The 22,227-nt window shown below is 48.8% G+C and overlaps 1 protein-coding gene across 4 annotated transcripts in view; it reads right to left on the bottom strand.

The window, feature by feature from the left end:
- Positions 1 to 20,875, bottom strand: part of TRIM29 (tripartite motif containing 29) — a 28,753-nt gene extending 7,878 nt beyond the window's left edge. For 2 of the 4 annotated variants that reach the window (XM_058819050.1, XM_058819051.1), the window contains exons 1-6: positions 19,929 to 20,875; positions 11,797 to 11,892; positions 10,403 to 10,636; positions 9,752 to 9,950; positions 5,007 to 5,090; positions 1,555 to 1,614 (exon numbers count right to left, since the gene is read on the bottom strand). In XM_058819050.1, coding sequence (XP_058675033.1) covers positions 1,555 to 1,614; positions 5,007 to 5,090; positions 9,752 to 9,950; positions 10,403 to 10,636; positions 11,797 to 11,892; positions 19,929 to 20,774 — 1,519 coding nt within the window. In that variant the 5' untranslated portion in view covers positions 20,775 to 20,875. The remainder of the gene's footprint in view (positions 1 to 1,554; positions 1,615 to 5,006; positions 5,091 to 9,751; positions 9,951 to 10,402; positions 10,637 to 11,796; positions 11,893 to 19,928) is intronic. The other 2 variants (XM_058819052.1, XM_058819053.1) reach the window with 1 other exon arrangement.
- Positions 20,876 to 22,227: the final 1,352 nt, after the last annotated feature.

Here is a 22,227-nt window from a genome sequence, read left to right as displayed (position 1 = left end):
TCAGACTCTCTGTCCGAGAGCTATTTCATTCCTTTTCTATTCTTAGCCAGACTTCTGATGAAATCCTTTCTTCTATTCTTTCAGTATAGTTTTAATATAATATAATAAGTATATATAAATATATATAAATATAAAATTATATAAATAGATATAAAATATATTAAAATATAAAATATAAATATATATAAAAATATATAAGTATATATAAATATAAAATATAAAAATATATTTATAATATATATTATAATATATATATTATAATATATATAAAAATAATAAATCAAGCCTTCTGAAACATGGAGTCAGATCCTCATCTCTTCCCTCACCCTGGGACCCCTGTGAGCCCTGTGTGGGTGTGAGGTGATGCCAGCCCCCAGGCAGGGCCCAGCCTTGCTCCTGAGAGCCCCAGAGTGCAGGTGTGGCTGCAGAGCAGCTCCCTGAGGCAGGAGGGATGACTCCAGCACTGCCCTTCCTCCCAGCACTGCAGGTTTCCTCCAAACACCATCAAAGCTTCCCCTGCTGCCCTCCTGAGAGCAGGGAGATGAGAGCGAGCCAGCCCTGGCTCGGGTGTGGCTCTGAGTCACCAGAGCTCCCCAGGCTGGGTGGCCCTGGCTGATTCCAGGGAGCGGCAAAGGATGGACCTTGGAGGACCTTGGAGGACCTTGGAGGAACGAAGCAAAGGAGGGAAATGGGAAGGGAAAGGAAGATGGGGATCTGGGAAGAAAAGGCATGAACGTGGGCCAAGCTGTGTCTTTGAGAACACACGATATTCCCGTTGGGAATATCCCACCCATCATTGAAGCAATAACCATGGAATTCAAGAAAAAATAGGGTTTTAATATCCCCCCATCACTGGAGGAATTACCATGGAATTCAGGGGAAAATGGGGGTTTTAATGTCCCCACATTGGTGAAGGAATAACCATGGAATTCAGGAAAAAATGGGGGTTTTAATGTCCAGTTGGGAATATCCCCCCACGACTGAAGGAATAACCATGGAATTCAGGAAAAAAAATGGGAGTTTTAATATCCCCCCATCACTGAAGGAATAAGCATGGAATTCAGGATAAAAATGGGGGTTTTAATACCCCCCCATCACTGAAGGAATAACCATGGAATTCAGGGGAAAAAAAAATGGGGGTTTTAATGCCCAGTTGGGAATATCCTCCCTAGAGAATAAGGATACCTAAGAGGTATTAACACCTTTTATTAATAAAAGGTGTGACAGAAAGAAACACCTCGTGCTTCTGAGACCGGCTGGGAGTACTTGGAGTCTCCTCCTGCTTCTGCCGCCACCTCCTCGGGGTGCTCTGAGTGTTCTGGGCATCTTTACAAACTGCCTCCTGTGTTTTTGCACCTCATTTTTCTGTGACCAAGCAGAACCAGGGGCGCCTTTCCCTGGCTGGGCAGGGTGTGACAGCCCAGCAGGAGCTGGCTCTGGGGTTTTTAGGTGCCAGGGCAGCTGAGAGGGCAGCAGGAGGGGTGGGTTAGTGAGGCAGAAAGCTGTGGCACGGGGGGTTAGATCCTCTCAGGCTGCAGGCAGAATTACCCGTACCAAGTGTTTCCTCGGTCGCTTGGAAGGAGGAAAATTCCCATGACCGTGGGTTGAAATTGGCTGTAAAAACAAGAGCATCCAGTTCAGCAGTGGGCTCCTGACGAGGCTGTGCCTGGCACTGCTCTAGGAAAGGTGCCCACCGAGCTGGGAGCAGCCCCAGAGCAGAAATCTGGGCCCAGGCAGCAGAGGAGAGCCTGGGTTTTACCAATGGGTGATGGGGAGTGGGGAACAGAGAGAGGAAAACTCTTCTGCAGTGATCAGAGCTGCCAGTGCCACAGAGCTGCAGGTTTGGGTTTGGGGACTCAAATGAGAGCTCTGCAGGCAGAGCTTGGGGTTCAGAGCTCCACAGGCATCAGCACAGGAACATTTCCAAGCCCTGTGTCTGTCCCAGGACAGGAACATTTCCCAGCCCTGTGTGTGCACCAGGACAGGAACATTTCCCAGCCCTTTGTGTCCCAGCACAGGAACATTTCCCTGTCCTGTGTGTGCACAAGAACAGGAACATTTCCCTGCCCTCTGTGTTCCCCAGAACAGAAACATTTCCCAGCCCTGTGCCAGGTGTGTGCACCAGGACAGGAACATTTCCCAGGACAGGAACATTTCCCAGCCCTGTGTGTGCACCAGGACAGGAACATTTCCCAGGACAGGAACATTTCCCAGCCCTGTGCCAGGTGTGTGCACCAGGACAGGAACATTTCCCAGGACAGGAACATTTCCTAGCCCTGTGTGTGCACCAGGACAGGAACATTTCCCAGCCCTGTGCCAGGTGTGTGCTCCAGGCTCCCACCAGGATACAGACTGGTGTGTAGGGAAGGCAGTAAAGCCCTTTGAACACCCAGTAAAGCAAAAAGAGGGATCCTTGGAGCTGCTCTGCTGCCATCCTGTGGGCTGCTTCTCTATTTAAGATGCGTTTCTGTGTGCACAATTCTGTTTAAGATGTGTTTCTGTACGCACAATTCTCTCTCTGTGTGCTCAAGTCCCTTCTACTCTTCATTCCAAAATGATTTTTCCAGCCTCCTCCTGGTTTTGGCCAAACTATTTGACGCACCAGGAGAAGAAAGCTCAGTGGGAGAGGACAGAAAGGAGCATGGAGCAGCTGGACAGATTGTCCCTCTGTCTTTGGGGCGGTGTTTGAGGATGGAGCAGCTGGACAGATTGTTCCTCTCTGTCTTTGGGGCAGTGTTTGAAGTGTTTTATGCCCCTCTGCCTCATCCTGTCATCCCTGCAAGGAAATACTGGAGCATAGAATGGTTTGGGTTGGAAGGGTTGAGATGATTAAAAATCATCTCATTCCAGCCCCTGCCATGGACAGGGACACCTGGTTGCTCCAAGCCCTGTCCAACCTGGCCTTGGGCACTTCCAGGGATCCAGGGGCACCCACATCTGCTCTGTGCCAGGGCCTCACCACCCTCACAGGAAGAATTTCTTCCTAATATCCCATCTAAACCTCCTCTCTTTCAGCTTGAAGCCATTTATTATGAAATTCAGGAGTCTTGATTTTAAGCAGGGTTTAAACCCAGAAGGTTCAGCTGGAATCCAAGCAGTTCCCCAGTCTGGGCTGCTGTAATTAGCACAGAGCATTCCTCAATCCAGCAAACAGAATTTCCACTGTGGCCTGGGGCAGAATCTGCAGTGACCCAGCCTGAGAACAGGGTGTGTAGCAGAGCTGCCATGAGATATTGGAGATTCCAAGGGTGTGACACAATGCAGAGGGTGGTCCTCGTTATTTTTTCCCTCCTGTTTTTTGGGGTTCTTGAGCAGAGATGCAATCAGCTGCACTGCTGGACTTGGCTGCCACAGGGACAGGGCACAGAGAGCTCAGGAGGGTTCAGGGAGGATGAGGATGGCGCATTATTCATGGGGTGATCCTTGGCCAGCCAGCCTGCAAGCCAAGTGGGTCACGTCTCCTGCTTTGCCTACTGATTCACCCTGCTCCTAAATTCTCTCCTAGAATGGTTCCAGCAGCTGGATCCTCCCTGAGCCCTGGCTCTGCAAAATCTCCATCCAGCACAGGCAATCATGGATCAGCTGGATCCTCCTGAGCCCTGGCCCTGATGGCCTCTGGGTGCAATCTTTCATCATCTGGATCCTTTCTGAGCCCTTTCTCTGCTCCATCCCCATCCAGCACAGCTCTGAGTGCAATCCTGGATCACCTGGATCCTCTCTGAGCCCTTTCTCTGCTCAATCCCCACCCAGCACAGGCTCTGGGTGCAATCCTGGATCAGCTGGATCCCTTCTTTTTTCCCTTCCTTTTTACCAGGTTGGGCACTGTCCCCATCCCAGGGGATGACACTGCCTGGTGTTCCCCCCTGTCACACCCCTTTAATGCCTTCGGGGCTGTTTCCACCTGAAAGCTCCAGATTTTGGGTAGAGATAAGCTCAGCTTGTGCTGGGTTAGAATTGATTTTCAGATTTCCCTCAGGGTTGGAAAGTTTTGGGTGCAGGGCTGAGCCTGTGGTCTCAGCAGAGGGCCTGCAAACCCTGAGGAAAGAGAGCAGAAAAACAAACTCAAGTCTAAAAAATCACCACTCTGCCCCTGAACTTGGGAAGAGCCGAGTTGAAATGGGAATCCCAGCCCTGCTCCAAACATCCTCAGGGAGCTGCCAGGCGTGGGCTGAGGGCACAGAAGGGCAAATTGGCAATGCAGACAAAGGGCTCAGTGTTGGGGTCTGGGTTCTCCTCAGGAAACACCAGCACAGGGCAGGAATGTGCCCTCAGGGACTGTCCCTGCTGCCATGGCCCTGTCCCTGCCCAGAGCAGCAGCTGGAAACACCTGGCAAATCCAGCAGGGCTGAAATTTGGTCACTTGTTTGGTGCCACTCTCCCTGTTCATTTGTTCCTCGCCTTCCCTGGGCTTTCAGCACTCTCAGCTCCTTGCTCTGGATGCCAGTTTGGGAATGCCAGCTGTGATTTTAGAGCTGGGTGTGTTGGAAATATTGGTTCACTCCAAATATTCACCCTGCAGTGGCCACACTGCAAGAGGGACATAAAATAATCACCAGGGCTCTTGTCAGAGCTCACAGAGGAGATCCAAACTCCTGGTTTTGGGGTTTTTTTTAAGGACTTCTGACTTCTGTTGTTCCTGACTTCTTCTGTCCTTTCACTGTTAGGAAAAATTATGTTTGGTAGTGAAAGTAAAATCTGAATGCAGCTTTCACTTGATAGCACAGAGAGATAAGTTTTGGGTGAAGAAAAACACTGATTTTATCCTGGAAACTCATTTCAAAACTGCCCCGTGTTCACTCTTGGATAGAGTTCAGCCACTCCAGCTCTTCCCCATAAAACTGAGAACCTTTTCTGCCTGCTTTGAGGCAAAAGCTCTGTAACTGGAGAGAAAATGTGCAGAGGGATGGATCTGAGATATGGAAAATAGCAAATTTTGGGCTGGATCATGTGAAGTTGCTTTCCTGAGGTGGAAGGGAGCCTGCCCAGCTGTGGGATGCCATCCTTACCTTTGGGAGACAGGAACATGGAGAATCTCTTCAGGTTGTCAGGCTGGTTCCACTCGTAGTTGTTCATCATGAACCGGTGATCCCCTGTGGAGGGAGAGCAGGGCATGAATCACAGAATCACAGAATTAATCACAGAATTAATCACAGAATTAATCACAGAATCACAGAGTCACAGTGTCACTGAATCACAGAATTGCAGAATCACAGAGTCACAGAATTGCAGAATCATAGAACTGCAGAATCACAGAATTGCAGAATCACAGAATTGCAGAATCACAGTCACAGAATTGCAGAATCATAGAACTGCAGAATCACAGAATTGCAGAATCACAGAGTCACTGAATCTCAGAGACACAGAATCACAGAATCTCTGAGTCACAGAATCTCTGAGTCATAGAGTCACAGAATTGCAGAATCACAGAATCTCAGAGACACAGAAATTTCACATAATCACACAATCACAGAATCACAGAATGATGAGGTTGGAAGAGACCTCCAAGATCATCGAGTCCAACCTGTGCCATAACACCTCAACCATAGCACCAAGTTTCATGTCCAGTCTTTGTTAAACACATCCAGAGATGGTGATTCCACCACCTCCATGGGAAGAGCATTCCAGTGCTTTATTCTTCTTCCAGTGAAATTTTTTTTCCTAATATCCAACCTATCCCTTCCCTGCCATAGCTTGAGCCTGTGTCCTCTGCTTCTGCCAGAGACCAACCCCAGCTGTCTGCAGCCTCCCTTCAGGAAGGTGTAGAGAGCAATAAGGTCACCTCTGAGCCTCCTTTTCTCCAGGCTAAAGAAACCCAGCTCCTTCAAAAGTTCTTCACAGGGTTTGTGTTCCAAGCCCCTCTCCAGCCTTGTGTTTGAGCATCTCAACACCCTTCCCAAGCTGAGGGACCAGAACTGGCCAGAACAACATTCAGGGTTTGCCCTCACCAGTGCCAGGTACGGGGGCACAGTGAGCTCCCTGGTCCTGCTGGCCCCACCATTCCTGACCCGGGCAGAGCCATTGGCCTCTTGGCCACCAGGGCACTCTGCTGGCTCATGTTCAACCAGCTGTCACCAGCACCCCCAGCTCCAGGGAGCACAGGATGCACTTTGGGGGTCTTTATCCCCCTGGGGCATCTCTGTCTGGGAGCCAAAGCAGTTCTGGAGCTCGCCGGGGTCTGAAATAAAAGATTCCTTCAGAGGCAAAGCCCAGGTGAAGCATTCAACCTCACAGCAAACTCCGTATCTTTTAAATCCATAGGGACCTGAGAGTTGAGGCATTTTTACCAAAATGATGATGTGTGGCTAAAAATTAGTCCAAAAGTTTGAGTTTGGCTCCTTTACTGTATTCACCTGAGCACAGCGTGGCTGATGGAGAATTGCCACTCTTGAAAGCCCCAGAAATCACTTCTGGGGGGGTTACATGGGTTGGCTTCTCCAGTTTTCAGAGAGAGATGCTAAAGCTGAGCTGCAAACAGCTCTAAACCCTTGGGCAAGGGTGGCTGGTTCAGGTTTCATGGATCAAACAGCCTGGGTTTGGATTTCTGACACTGATTCACAGGCAATGAGGCTTTATCACTACACTTGCTCATGAAAACATTCTTTGGAGGCCTCCACAAACCTATTGTTCTCTGCAAGGAAGTAAATTCAGTTTTTGTGTTTAAATAGCTCCATTCTTTGATTCTCAAGTCACTGAACAAACTTTTCTTTTATTTCTCCCATTTCTTTCAGTGCTATTTAAGCTCCCTGATTATTTGTCTCCTCACCACACAGGTGCCTGTTATGACAACTAAAAGGACATGGATTCCCTTTGGAGTCTGCTATTAACCAGCTTTCATTCCATTAATATAATATTTCTTCCTGGGAAGGTTTTTTTTACAGTGGAAGATCAAGCCAGCTGCAAATGAATTTGTTGCAGTGACTCAGGGGGAGTCTGAGTTAATAACTCCACAGTTCCTTAATGGATTTAATTCCCTGGCAGCCACTGGATGCAGAGTGCTGCCCTCTTTCATCTGCAACCATGGCTTGGAGAATGGAGAGCTCTGAAGCTCCTGGGACTTGCCATAAATAACTTTTCCCAACTTTTCATTAGGGCAGAATCCAAGCTGAGTCCCTGGTAAAGCACCTGGAAGCACCCAGGTTTCTGGCAGGAGTTAAAAACAATTTTGGCACTTGGATTTTATGAATTTCAAACAAAAACGAGGGCTTCGGGCATCAGTAACATGGGAGAGACCCCAATTAAAATAATCAAGAAGTAATCAGGCTTTATCCTGAGCTACCAGAACTGAGCAGCTGCAGAACCTTGTTGGGTTTTAAAAATGCCCAAGGAAAATGCAAAACCCAGCAGATGGGAATTCTGCACAGCTTCGGGTGAACAAAGAAAGAAAAATGCACAGAAGTGATTTTTGCATCTGTTTGTCATCTATTGATATTGAGTTGTTGTCAAATTTCTCAGTAATTCTGGAGCATGTGGAGGGTTGGGAATTTTAATAGGAATGTTACAGTGATGGAAGATGAGTAATATTCAATTTCTGGTGCTACTTTAAAGGCAGGGAGAGTTTTGAAACCTGCATCTAGCTGTGCATCCTGAGCCTTCTGGGATCCCTGACCTTCCTGAAAGGTTGGTCCAGAAGGATCTGGTCCATTTAATTCATGTCTGATGGAGAATGGTGGCTCTGTAATTATTGATACAGGAGGGGTCTCCAGTAAATACTGTGAATTTGAGTGAATTATCAACAATTTTGCAGATCTGCAGCAGAGTTCCTCAGCTCCTGAGTTGCATGAGCTGTCCTTGAGGTTATTTCCTGCACCTTTTGGCCTCCCACATCCTCCTGGAAGAGCAGGGTGCCACTTATCCTGATATCACCCACTGTTGCCCTGGTATTGGGCTTCCTCAGTGGCTGGGAGATTACATCCAGGTGAGATAACCAGGTGAGATCACCACTCATTGCCATCCCTGCTGTCCCTGGACAACCATCCAGGTGAGGTAACCACTCATTGGCATCTTTGCACTCCCTGGATAGCCATCCAGGTGAGGTAACCACTGATTCCCATCCCTGGAGAACCATCCAGGTGAGGTAACCACTCATTCCTATCGCTGCTCTCCTGATAACCATCCAGGTGAGATCACCTCTCATTGCCATCCCTGCTGTCCCTGGACAATCATACAGGTGAGATAACCAGTGATTTCCATCCCTGCTCTCCTGGAGAACCATCCAGGTGAGATAACCACTCACTCCCATCCCTGCTCTCCCTCTATAACCATCCAGGTGAGATAACCAGTGATTTTCATCCCTGCTCTCCTAGATAACCATCCAGGTGAGATAACCACTCATCCCTGCTGTCCCTGGACAACCATCCAGCTGAGATCACCACTGATTCCCATCCCTGCTCTCCTGGAGAACCATCCAGCTGAGATAACCAGTGATTTCCATCCCTGCTATCCCTGAATAACCATCCAGGTGAGATAACCACTCATCCCTGTTCTCCTGCATAACCATCCAGATGGGATCACCACTGATTCCCATCCCTGCTATCCCTGGATAACCATCCAGGTGAGGTCACCACTGATTCCCATCCCTGCTGCCAGAGGTCATCCCCTGGGATTAGGCAACGTGCCCAGGGTTACAAAGGTCTGGGAAGTGCAGACAGCACAGCCCTGTTGTGGTGCTCTGTCCTGACCTCAGGTGTGAGTGAGCAGGATGTCCTGATCTCAGGTGTGATGCAAGACAAGTCCTTTATTCACAGCTAATTGTGAGGAAGTGGGCTATAAAGTTAAAAGATTGGTTTTGCTGATGTGGTGGTGGCTGTGACCTCTCTGTTCACCTTAAACACCACTGAAGTGAACAGCCTGGGTCAGGGCAGGCAGGAAAGCTGTCCCACGTGGAACAGGGAATATTATCAGAATCATTCCAGCTCAAGTTGTAGCTGAACACCCAAATTGAGCCATTTTTTTTACTTGGAAAATTACATTTTCAAATATTTCCTTCTCAGTGGCAGGTGCTTGCAGGGTATTCCAGTGCTGAAACCCTGCACTTGTAATATTTGATGTCACACCAGCACCCTCCATGTGCTGAGTGCACAAATGGGGTTCCAAACTTGCCATCCCACATTTCTCCTGTGTGAATTCACCCTTCACTGAGCTGCCTCAGCAGATCTGTGGAGTTTCCCCTCCTGGAAAATGTCCTGCTAAATTTCCAGGGGACTGCTGGAGCCTGGCACAGGGCAGGAGGGAAGGGTGGCTGCTCTTGACTTCACACGTTAAATCCTAAACATGAAACCCTAAAATGAACCAAAACTCAGGGGAGTGGGGCCAGTTTGGTGTCCTGTATGGGATACCCTAAATCTGGCAGCTCAGCTGATTCCATCCCCCTCTGATATTCCAGAATTCTCATTCTTCTAACTCTCATCTTCCAGAATTCATTCCAGCTACAGGAGCTGCTTCTCCCACTTCCCCCCCAGGTCTTTGCTTGCTTTCTTCCTCGCCAGGAGTGCTCACCATCCTCACCACCCCTGACCCTGCCTTCCAGGGAAGCAGGGAGGGGAATATTTGGGATGTTTTACCGTTCTCCATCTCGTTTTACCATTCTCCATGTGGCTCCTTCCAGAATTCATTCCAGCTACAGGAGTTGCTACTCCCACCTTCCCCCAAGGTCTTTGCTTGCTTTCTTCTTGACCAGGAGTGCTCATCATCCTCACCAGCCCTGAGCCTGCCCTCTGGGGAAGCAGGGAGGGGAATTTTGGGGATGTTTTACCGTTCTCCATGTGGTTCCTCTCGATGAAGTTGCGGCCCAGGTCTGCCTTGCAGATCTTCTCCACGTGCCTCATGCAGACGTTGAGGAGATCATCCCTGAGCAGCCCCATGGATGGGCTCATGCTCTCCCCTTCCAGCAGCACGCTGTAGGTTGGGAGGGATGGAGGGGGCACATAATTCCTCATCAGAGCCCCAAATTCCTGCCAGAGAAAGGGATGGCATTAATGAGGAGCATAAAGGTGTGGAGGCTGAATTGGAGGGAGCTGGTTGGTGTTGGAATCCAAAAGTGGAAAGGTGTCACAGACATGTTTTATGAAAAATCCTTTCCTTAGGATTTTTTCTCCTGAGAAGCTGGGAGGCCTCAGGAACAAAATGTAGACAATGATTATCTGCTGCTGTGGAATGCAACAGTGGATCTGTGATTGGTCTCATGTGGTTGTTTCTAATTAATGGCCAATCACAGTCAGCTGGCTCAGACTGTCTGAGAGTCACAGGATTTTATTATCATTCCGTTCCACTATTTCCTTACAAGCCTTCTTGATGCCGGCAGTTTATTTACAGAGTTCACACATCTCACACTTTTTTGGGCTTGTCTTTGGGACAAATCTTGTCCTCACAAGGACAAAGGGAAGGGAAATGAGGTCTGTGTCACCTGCAGGAAGAGCACGGAGTCGCTGATCTGGTGGATCTGCTCCCTGTTCTCCTTGTCTTCTCTCAGCAGCTTCGCCCTCTCCTCCAGCTCATCCACAATTTCCTTCACGTTCTCCGAGGCAATCTTCTCCCTCTGGTCCAGGGCAGCCTTCACCTCATCCCTCTGCCTCTCCAGGTCACGGATCAGCTCCTTGAAGTGCTGGTCCACCGTGGCTTTCTCGTTGGTGGTGTAATTCTGGGTGGGGAAGGGGCACAGAGAGGAGGCAGCGGGAAAGAGGAGCAAGAAAATATTAAAATTTCACTGAGTTCTTTGCTAGCAGAGAGACACAGAGGGGGATAAATCCAAGGATTCAGCATTTAGGGTATGGAAACTCCAGCTAGGCATGTCTCAGCTGCAGGAAAGTTGTGCCAAGAGAAGCAATAGCTGTTCCTGCAATATTCACATGGATGCAATCCAAAAGGGCCACTGCCTTCCCCTGCCTTCCCAGAGGTAAGAGCACTTCTCCAATTTCAATTCATGCACTCACAGGTGACATTTAAAAACACTCTGTCACCTTCTAAATCAGGGCTCTGGCTCCTGGATTATTTGAGGACCAAATTCCCACCATTTCAAAGGATGAAAGGTGCTGAAACTCTTTTTACAAGCCTGACCTCGAGGTGCCTCTGAAATATTCCTCAGAAGGACTGGGGATGTAACTATATTGAGAGTCAGAATTTCTAGGTCAGGTTTCCAATAATAATAATAATAATAGTAATAATAGTAATAATAAAGCAGATGAAAAGCAGAGCTGGTGAGCCAATGTGCTTGCACCACATAAAAGGGAGAAGAATGGCTTTGCCTGTTAATATTATGCAAATTTTCTGGGGTGTCTCCAACTTGTGCTTTCACTGCTTTATTCAGTTAGGCTATAAATGAAAAAAATAATACCATGACTCTATTCCAACCCTTACCACGGTGCAAGAATTACAAAGGAGCTCTCTCTCAGCATGGAAAAAGCTGTTCCACCATAAATAAGACATTTGTGTGGGTAAATTCATCGGCTCCTGCTGTCTTATCTCAGTCTGGGCAACCCAGAGCCCTCCTGCAGGTTATTTGTGGATTTTGTTTCTAAATCTGCCTGGCTACTGGTGATGGAAGGGCCACAAAGGACCTAAAAAAGGAGGCAGAGCAGGGAGGTGCCTTGGTTTTGTATCAGGGCTGCATCTCCCCGCAGGGAATGTCGCAAGATGACTTCAGTGGGAGTTGTTGTTTCCAAGATTTGGCTGGGAGTTTGGAGATGAGATAAGGGCTGGGGAAGGGATGGAGTGAGGAAGGGATGCAGGGATGAGGGAGAGGAGGGGAGCAGGAATTGGGGCTGACAGGAGGGAGAGGGGAACTGGGCCCCTCGAATGCACCTTGATGCGGTCCCTCTCCTTCTGCCACTTGTCCACCTCATCCTCCACCTCGATGATCTTCAGCTGCAGCTGCTCCTTCTGCAGAGACAGCTCCGTCTGTGGGGAGAGCAGAGGAGAGGAGATGAGAGGGGAGGGACCCTGGTGAGCTGGTGGCCCCTTCCACCAGCCCCAGCCTGCCCTGCTGTGTCACTCTTGCACAGAGAATGACACAGGTGAGAGGCAGGATTGTAAAAAGAGCAAAAGAAGGTTTTATTCAAGAGAACCACATGTTTTTTATAGAGTGATAGGATAGATTCTGTTTGATTGGCTGCTTAACAAAAGCACCTTTCTCACACACCGTCCTTGAGAAGAACAGAAAGACAAAGTAGAATAACACCACCTGCAAATTGATTGTGCTTAACAAGTTCTCACATCCTCACAACTCCCTGAAAGTTCTCACAAGCCACTGTGACAAACCCTTGCTGTTTCTCTCTCTGTCCCACATCACCCTGTCCTAGGGTGACATTGTGAGGTTGTACCCCCATTTGTGTGTTCTGTTCATGCTGGATATCATGTTCTGTGCCTTCAAGACTGGCTCTGAAAAGTGAAGTTTTGTTTTGGTTTTGCTATCAGCCGCTCCCCCATGGCTGGCGGGACACAGAGACAGGGCAGTACATGGTGCTGCTTTTGCTTTTTGCTCGGCTTTTCGCTTTGCTCTTGCTTCTGCTCATTAGTTAGTTTAGCTAAGCAGTCTGAATTTTCCCTGGACTGTTTCTCCTCTCCCTTTTTTGGACCAACTTGAACCTGCTCCAGACTGGGACCTGGGAACACCGAGAATTTGCACCTTGTGGCTGCAGCAGCTGCCCCAGTGGTCGAGGGATTGATAACACAGCGAGCACCCACAGGAGAGACTTTCTGAATTTGTCATCTTTTTCATAGCGGTGACAGAGTGGTGTCACCTGGTATTGCTCATTTTGTGTGCTGGGGGGTGTTTTCCTATTAAATAAACAGGTTCTTTCCACTTCTCTCCGAGGAATCCCTCCCAGACTGGTTGGTGAGGGTTTGCTTTCTGGAGGGGCCCCCTTTTGGAGGTTTTCTCCCCAGTTTGCCCTAAACCAGGACACAAATCCACGCTGCTGTGCTGAGCAGAGCAGCAGGGAGGTCCAGCTGGCATCACGTGCTGCCAGCGGGCACCGACCCAGCAGATTCAGCAAAGCAGCAGCACCCACCTCCCAGGCTGCCTTTAATCACATGGGAGTCATGAGCTGCAGGGGAAGGGAGCTGTTTCAAAATTCAGCTGTGTGTGCAGAGCAGGGCCCAGCCCAGGGTGTGCCTGTGCAGCAATAACAGTTTTCGTGCAATTACGGAATGACGTTGGACGAGTGTTGCAACAAGAGGACGATGCCTCCGGCAGGAATTCTGTTTAGACAGGATTGTGGATTAATTTGCTCTGAATTGAGAGCTTTCATGTAGCGATGGAGCTGGGGAATGCTTGGAAAAAAAAAAATTGAAAAGGAAAAAAAGAAAAAGCCACAAAAGGAGGAGGGAAGAGGTATAGTCAACCTGCTGGGCTGAGATCAGCAATTTCACTGGGATTATTTGCATTTTGTTGTGCAGTGGATTCCCAGAGAAGCTCAGAGCTGGGACCTGCACAGGAATTTGTGGCAGTGCAGACCATGCACTGTTTCCCTGGGTCATTTTTACCCTGGATCATTTTTTCCTTGGATCAGCCCTGGACCTGAACGTTGTCAAAACCCCATTAACTCCAGCAATCCCTCCCTGGGTTGTTCCCATTCTCCATCCCTGTCCCACCCTTTGCTGGGGCATTTCTGCATTTCATGTGTGTGCAGGTTGGTCTCAGCCATGGCTGGAGGCAATCTGGCTGCGGGACACCCAGCCCAGAGCTGTTGAGGAATTCCAGAGCTGGCAGAAATTCCATGTTCTGCCATGTCAGGAGAGTCCTGAGAGCCTGCTGGTCGTGTGGGATCTTCTGCAAAATCATTAAATTCACCCAAACCACTGAAATCCAGGCCAACAATTAGAGGCACAGATGGATAAATGCACTCTCACACTCCAGCTGTCCACCCAAGAATGTGGTGGAACATGAAAATCTGGGTTTTTATTGATCAGGGTTTGAAGGTTTTCAGTTCTGCACTGGAAATGAAGAGCGGGGAAGGAGCTGTGAACCAGCCCAGACAGGAGCTGTTGTCCTGATGCCAGCCAAGTGTCTGAGCAGCCTCTGGAGCTGGAATCCAGCACAGCTGCTCTGAGAGCCAACAGCCCCAGCTGCTCCAACCCAGAAAATCTCTGTTTGTGGAGGGACAAGGACTGGATGGTGGTTTTGTTGCCTTGTAAAACACAGGAAAAGTGGGCAGAAAAAAGGGAAGCATGGTCAGAGGTGTCTCAGTGCATCCTCAGACTGTTTTTAGGAGTTAGGAGAGCTCTGGATTTCTAAATATCACCCACACACCCTCAGCAATGGCCTGAACGCTGCCATGAGCTGATTCTCACCCTCTGCAGGGATTCAGGGCACACAGGGAAGGATTTTGTGGCACAGCTTCACCAGGGAGCCCACACTGGCTTCCAGATGAGGAAATCTGCCCTGCTACTGATGGAAAGAACAAAGAGAGGAGTTTGATCCCACAATTTTCACATTTTCAAGACAGTGGCTTGGAGGAATTCCTGCTGGTTTCCACTGCCACGTGCAGGGGGAGATGTCCTGTGCATGGGGACTCTGCACAGCAGGGAAATGCAATGAGATGAAAACGGTTTAGGTCCTTTTATCCACTGCATTAACCAACGTGAGAAATTACACCCAAATTCCAGGGATTTCCTTGAGCCACAGAGCTGCATCCAGCAGGCATTGATTGCTTAGGAAGTGAAAAGCTCATCTCCAGAGCAATTATTTCCATCCTCATCCCCAAAAATCAGGACATCCTTTTAAAAAAAGGATGTAAAATCCTTTTTTAAGGATGTTAAGTCCTACAGAGAAGGATTGGAAGGAATTTTTGGGGAAGAGCAGAACTTTCACAGCCACCTAGACACTCCCAAACTCAAGGGATTTGCAGAGAAAATGACAGGAAAGAAAAATATCAGGTGATGGCTGGAAGGTGGTGATAACAATATTATGCTTTTATGGTTCCTTTTTAATTAAGATGGGTCTCCAAGGAATTTTGGGAACTATTATTTTAAAAGTGCTCGTGACTCCCAGCAGTTCAAACACCCCCCAGAAAGGTGCTGTGGGGTGGAACAGCCACTTAGGAGCAGAGGCACACAACAATTTGGAGCAGGTTTATGACTTGCAAATGGAAATTACAGAGATGCTCCCAATGGCCAGGATGCAAATCCCACACTCAGCCAGATCTGGCAAAGGGGAAGCACCAGCACAGAGTGCAGCAGGGGCAGGGGAGGTGAGGGGAGGTGGGACTGTGGAGTGCTGCAAGAAATTAAATAAATACTACAAAGAAATACCCTAAACATAGGAAAACATGTTAAAGAGGTTCAGGGAGAGTCTGGAATAGGAGAAGCACTGGTGGCAGAAGGGTTCTCTGGAGGTGAAGCACAACACCAAGGGTTCAATAGGTGATTTCCTCATGGTTTTAATGCCTTTTTTCTCACTGGAAGGTTGCTTTGGCTGCCCATGTGTATGACAGAAATATAATCACAATATGAGGGCCACAGGGGTTAGAGACAGGCAGTGCCTCAGCTTCACTCCCCAAGAGAAAACTCCCACCTGTCTTCACATTCCTCAGATTTTCCAGGCTCAGAAATCCTTGATGGACCCTCTAGAAGAAATCCATTGGAGGATTTGGGGTTCAGAAGATCCTAATGAGAGCTAAAACAGCAACACCCCCATGGCGGGGGTCCCCCAGAGCAGAAATAACAGGAATAGTGTGGGAAAAGCCAGGAAATTCACATTTAGACAAATTTTTGAGCACAGCAGGCTGAGAACCGAAGGCGCTGAGAACCTCCATGCTCAGATTGGATCCCCTATTAGAGCCTCAGCTAATTAGGGCAGTTAAGAGGCTTCAGTGAAAGTTCAGAGTGTACATCCAAGGAGCTGAACCCAGCCCTGGTGCTGTGGAGGAGCTGCAGATGGGAGATTACAGAGCCCCGCGCGATGATGCAAGCGCTTTGTGCAAGGAGGCAGCAGCAGCACAAGCAGCATCACGCCCTGAACGGCCTGGGAACAGCCCTGTGTCCCCAGCTCTGCTCATTAACCAAGGGAAAGCTGCACAAAGTGCTGCTCCAGCTTGTTGTCCCAGTGCAGGGCCAGGCTGGAAAGTCAGGGGGGTGTTTGGGACATGATTCCTGCTGGGTGCACAACTGCATTTTCCCATCTCAGTTTCTGTTAAGCAGAAACCCCTGAAAACTCTGCCAGCATCCCCTGAAATGCCACTGGAAAAGCTGAGTCCTTGGAGAGAATTCCTTGCTTTAAAACAAGTGGATTTGTTAGAATTAAATAGAATTAAACCTTCCAAAGTTTAATTTTGTTTGCTCTCTGCTCAGTGACAGTGATGCAGGGATGGGAACCCCTCTGGATCCATCTCTGGGTGCACAACTGCATTTTCCCATCCCAGTTTCTGTTAAGCAGAGAGGGCTGAAACCCCTGAAAACTCTGCCAGCATCCCATAAAATGCCACTGGAAAAGCTGAGTCTGCACAGCTGGAAGAGAATTCCTTGCCTGAAAAAAAGTGGAATTTGTTGGAATTCCACTTGTTTGAAGGCAAGGAATTCTCTCCAAGAGTGGAATTCCTTGCTTTCAAAACACGTGGATTTTGCCTGGATTCTGTCCTCAGTGTGGAGGATTAATGCAGAATTCAGGCAAACAGACAAATTTATTTTGAGCTGCGTCCACAGAGCAGCCACAGCTGGTGTGGGTAAAACCTCCCAGCCACGCTGCAGCACTGAGAAATGCCCCCAAACCCTTCCAAAATTTAATTTGGTTTGCTCTCTGCTCAGTGCCATTGATGCAGGAATGGGAACCCCTCTGGATCCATCTCTGTGGATGGTTTCCTTCAAAGCCTTTGTAAAAAAAACCCTTTTCAAAGCAGCTCTGTGGGAAGGAGGAACACCCAGCTCCCCTTCCTGTACCCACAGCGAACTTTGCTTTAAAAGATAAAGAATTAGAGCAAAACACAACCAGATCAAAGTGGTTTTCAGCAGAGCTGACCTGGCATGCTGAGCACCAGGGCTGGAGCTGGAAGGCAATGCCAGGCTGTTTCCAGCTCTGGGACTGGCAGGCAGAGGTGAAGTTGTCTCCTTTGGAGAGCAGCCCTGTAAAACAGGTTTGGGATGAAGGATCCCCTTTCAGGATGAAGGATGCTGGCTCCAAGGGGGGGCTCTGCTGATAAATCAGGGTTTTATTGGCCTGGACAAGCTGCTGTGGAGCATTCTCACTTTTCAGGTGGGAGTTGTTATTCCCCAGCCTCACAGATTTTTCTTTCCTGGCTGGTTTTTTGTGCCGGTTCTGGTGCAAACTGTTACTTTTCCTCTAAAGCTGCAGCAGGAAATTAATGCAAAGTGGATCTGGGGAGAGCATTAAAGGTTTGCTGGGTAAAATAGGCAAATAGCACTGGGTGGGAAGTCAGGCAAATGTCTGTGTCTGAGTCCCTGTGCCTTTCCTTCACTTGTGTCTGCTCAGCAGGAACAGGGGGTGAGTGACTCTCACCCCAGGCTGCTGAAAAGTGGAAGATGGGGCTGTGCTCTCTGTCTGGGACAGAGATATCAGGTTTGCACTGCCCTAACTATAGGTGTCTGTTCTGGCTTGTTTGCATTACTCTGCTCCGTCTGCTCCGTGAGACAAGCAGCGTTTCCTAATTCCTTTCTCTACAGCACAGCCCCTCTCCTCCCCGCAGCAAAGCCAGGCTGAAATCTGCATTAATTCTGCAGCTCTGAAGGGCAGATGCACCCAAACCAAGCTTATTCTGTGACACTTTTTGTGCCACCAAATCGCTGAGCTCCCAGGTTGGCAGTGCAGCAAAGCAAACCCCAGCTCTGGAACCCTCCCCAGTCCTGGAGCCACACAGCAGCCAGGGGTGAGGAAATCCCTGCAGATAAATCCTGGACACCCAGCAAGGTGTGAAAGGCTCTGTCAGGACACAGCTTTGTGCTGGTCACCACTCCAATGGCACAAGATTTGGAGGTTTTAAAGTGAAAAGCTCTGTCAGGACACAGCTTTATTCCAGCGGCAGGATGGATTTTTGAGGTTTTAAAGTGAAAAGCTCTGCCAGGACACAGCTTTATTCCAGCGGCAGGATGGATCTGAAGGTTTTAAAGCCCCTCTGCAGCTGCTGGGATGCCAAGATAGGAGAACTGGGCAGGGATAAGGTGACCTGGTGTGAGGTTGTGATTTATCCCTTCCAAAAGGGCAGCAGCACCAGGCACCCTCCCAGTCTGTGGTCACAAATTCCAGCTGGGCTGATGTGATAAGGAGAGGTGTCAAACACCAGGGGCTTGGAAATATTCATTGCTCTTTGTGGCTCCTGCTGAGGCTCCACCTCTGGTGAATAAATCAGGGGCGGGAACAATCATTAGTAGGCAACAGCTTTGCTGCTGTTTTTGTCTGAGTGAATGCTCGCTCGAGTTACAACACGATCAAACTCTGTCAGGAGAAACTCACACATGGGCATGATTCATGTTGATAAATCCTAAATCCTCTAGGCTGAGTAGCAGCAGAGCTGAAGGTGGCAAAAAGACTCAGAGACAGGAATCAATCAGCATTTAAACCCCATTCTCTGCTCATCCATGGCTGTGCCTTTAAAACCAAGGTGCTGGAGGTGTCTCCAGCACAGGAGGAAGGATCTGAGCAGCTTTGCTTCCTCAGGAAGCAGCTGCTCACCTCGTTGCAGGCAGGAATTGGACACCTTGGCAGACACCAGGCACGGCTTTATGTCAGGGCTGACATCAAAACCACGAGTTCAGGCAATTATGGAACAAACAGCAAGGCTGGCAAGCCCTGCAGGAATTTGGGAAAGGCTGTCTGAGACGTGGAAAAGGCTTTGTCTGGTTTCAGCAGGGCTGCAAACTGGAGATGACACGGCAAGAAAAGACCAGAGCAGCCAGAGATAAGCTCTGCACAAGATGCTCTCTCAGCCTGATGAGCTGAATCTTCCGAGCTCCTTGGGAAGAGTAAAATTGTCCTTCCCATGAAGGGAACTCAAGGGAACCTCTGTCTGCCTGGTCACCACATCACAGCACTGGTTTGGGGTTTAGGAGATCTTAGTGCCCTTCCTGCTCCTGACTGTGTGACTCCAGGCGCCTTGTTTTATATAATTAAAATTTTACAGCTCTCTTTATTGGCATCTCTCCTGTCCTGTCTGCTTAGAAAGTTTCTTCCTTTTACCACGGGGATGTGCAGCAACAGACGTGGTAAGACCCTGATTTTTTTGCTAGAACAAGTGAAATCCTCCTCATCCACCCAGAAAGCAAACAACAGGAGGCTTTGAGCAAACAAAAGTGAAATCTCCCTGGGTGTCCATCCTCTGAACGTGTTGTAGTAACACTTCAGGGTAAATTATCAGGTTTCGTGCTTGCACCAGGGTTTGTTTTTTTTGGTTTTTTTTTTTCATCTAAACTTCAAAAGATTTTTTTCCATAGGTGTGGCTCAACAGAAAAGAAAAAAAAAAGCAACAAAACCTAATCTCACTCTAATGAGCTGAGATAGCAATTTTCAATAGTCATTAGCACCCATGAGTAACTTTAGCAGCCACTGATTTGACAATTTGTATTCTGGAGGTGCTGATCCTGACTTTCTGTGGGCAACACCACACAACCACTGTCAAAACTCAAGAAAATTTTTAAAAACTTGGCATTTAGGGCTTTGATTCAGCCACTGCTGGAAGTCAGGTGTGCTGGCAGCCAGGTTCTCCATCCCTAAATGCAGCTTGCAGAGCTGTGCTGCTGCAGGCAGTATCAGGAGACCACCAATCCCATGGAAACAGCAGCCAGGACATATCAGTTTCTACTAAATACTTCCCACCAGCAGCCAGGAAATATCAGTTTCCACTAAACACTTCCCACTAGCACCACTGCATCCAGGATTCCACCCCAAAAATGACCTGGGAGCAGGGGAGCAAAGGCTGTGCCGTGACATCTGCAGGCTGCTAGGAACTTAAGGAATGAAAGGAGGAATGAGAGGAGAATAAAATTACCTCTTTGCCCGCCTTCTCGATCTCCACTGTCACCGTGCTGTGGTTCTTGTGCTCCTGGAACATGCAGAGGTAGCAGATGCACATCTGGTCCGTCTGGCAGAACAGCTCCATGGTCTTGCCATGCACGGGGCACTTTCTGGCCTCGAAGTCCCTGATGGGGTCCAGCAGCTGGTGATCCCGGAATGCCGCTCCCTCCAGGTGGGGCTTGAGGTGCAGCTCGCAGAAGGAGGCCTGGCACACCAGGCAGGACTTGACAGCCTTCTGCTTGTTGTCGATGCAGGAGTCGCAGAGAACGTCCTCCAGCTTCACGCGGGGCCGCGAGCCCGCCGCGCGCTCGGCCTTGTTGAAGGGTCTCCTCAGGTCCCCCGTCTCCACCAGGGGCAGGGAGGATTTCTTCAGGTCCCCCGCAGAGAACAGGGACTTCCTCCCTTCCCCATCAGCGGGCAGGAAGCTCTTTTTGGAATCCAAGGAGAACAGGGATTTCCTGAGGTCGCCCTTCTCCGGGAAGTTGAGGCCTGGTCTCCTCATGTCTCCGATCTGGCCGCTGTTGAACTGCATCTTCTTGGAGTCGGCCGAGTCCATGCTGAAGTAGGTTGACCTCTTCTCGTCGGATGACTCCACAAACTGAATGATGGGCCTCTTCCAGTCACTCCCAGAGAAGAGGGAGCTCTTGATCTGCCCTGTCTCCAACGCAGCGCCGCCCGTGCCTTTTATAGCTTCTTTCTCGCCTCCGCCAGGGCTCGTGGCCTTCTTGGCCTCCTCTTCTTTTTTGGGGGTAGTTGGGCTCTTCACGTCCTCGGGCTTGCTGGCGGTGCCGTTTGTCCTGGCTGCACTCCCCGTTTCCATGGCCTAAACAGGGGTTTGTAGGGGTTTCTCTGCTCGCTCTCTGCTCCAGCTCCCGGCTCTCAGCCCCCTCCAAGGCAGGCAGGCTCTGCCTGGTGCTGCTCCCAGCCAGGAATGGCTCTGGAATGCAGAATTCAGGGAACCTTCCTGCCCCAGTGACGCTCCCCGAGGAGGAGCAGCGCGCCCGGATCGCGCCCAGGTGGATGCGAGGGGGAAAGAAAGGAAGGAGGAAAGAAAGGAGCAGACGTGGAGGGATCAGAAGAGCTCCAGCTGTGCAGTTAATTATACAAGGCAGTCCACACCCAGGAACATTCTTGTCTAACCAGGTTGGGGAGGAAGGGCTGTTTATATACATAGAAATGTCTCCTTCAAAAAAAAAAAAAAAATGAAGAGAAAAGAAAAGAAAAAAAAAGTCATTTTCATTAAGATGTAGCAACCAGTTCCACCACTTGTTTCAAAAATAATTTTGTTCCTTCCTTGCAGAGATGGGCAGGGTCGGGGAGTCCACAAGATGCCCAAGGTGGGTTTGTTAACTGGGTCATAGCCGTGCACCAAAATAATTAGGGTTGTAATTAAAATGAACGCCTAGAATAAAGCATTCTTCAAGCAGGCTCCCCCCGGGGCTTGCTGCGTTCAGGAGGGAGGAGAAATTCATGGTTAATGCTGGGTTTAAATGGCCCTATTATCTTTATTTTGGTTTTATTTTGGGTTTGTGCAAGGTCTGTCCATCTAGACCTGGAAATAACCCAGCCACGGATCAGAACAGGTCAAAATTGGCTGGGCCTGCTTTTCCCACAGGCCAGGCAACCTCCAAAAGATGAGTGGTGAAACAAAACCTCCACTGTGTGCTCTGAGATAGGTGTATCCCATGTAGCTCTTCCCATAAATGCCCTCAGAACTGGAACACACCTGGAAGAGGAACATGGTGCAGCTTAGATGGTCAAAATATCTCTTGCCAGAGAAAATAAGTGACAAAAGAATTAAAAATTATCTGTCTCCAGCAGCTGAATTCCTGGGAGATGTTCACTTGTTGGAATCACAGATGATTTCAGGAGGAAAAAAATCTCTTTATGAGCACTGGTGGATTCCAGCGACTAAAGGATGAGATTGATCTTCCTTTCACATCCCTTCAGATTATACTTGGAATTTTAGTGAGATTTCTCTGAGATGAATGCCCAGGGTGCAAATTAACCATGCCAGAGATTTGTGCTTAATTGAGTTTTCTCAGAACGCCCCAGTGGCGCTGCTGGAGGTGATTTTTACCTGTAAAAAATCTTAAACATCCACCAGAACCTCCTGTTGGAAGGGATTTGAGTAAAAATCCAGCTCTGCATTTTCCAGCTTTTTCTGAGGTGTGGAGGAAGCAGAGGCAAAGCAGGAACAGCATAAATTCTGGATCTGATAGGAGAAGGAAAGAACCTGTCTTACAAATGTAATTTTTCAAGGTCTTGTCTGT

The sequence above is a fragment of the Ammospiza caudacuta genome, chromosome 23, assembly GCF_027887145.1.
Source record: "Ammospiza caudacuta isolate bAmmCau1 chromosome 23, bAmmCau1.pri, whole genome shotgun sequence".
NCBI lineage: Eukaryota > Metazoa > Chordata > Aves > Passeriformes > Passerellidae > Ammospiza > Ammospiza caudacuta.
Note: the sequence above shows the minus strand (reverse complement) of the source record. Positions and strands in the feature narration are given on the sequence as shown.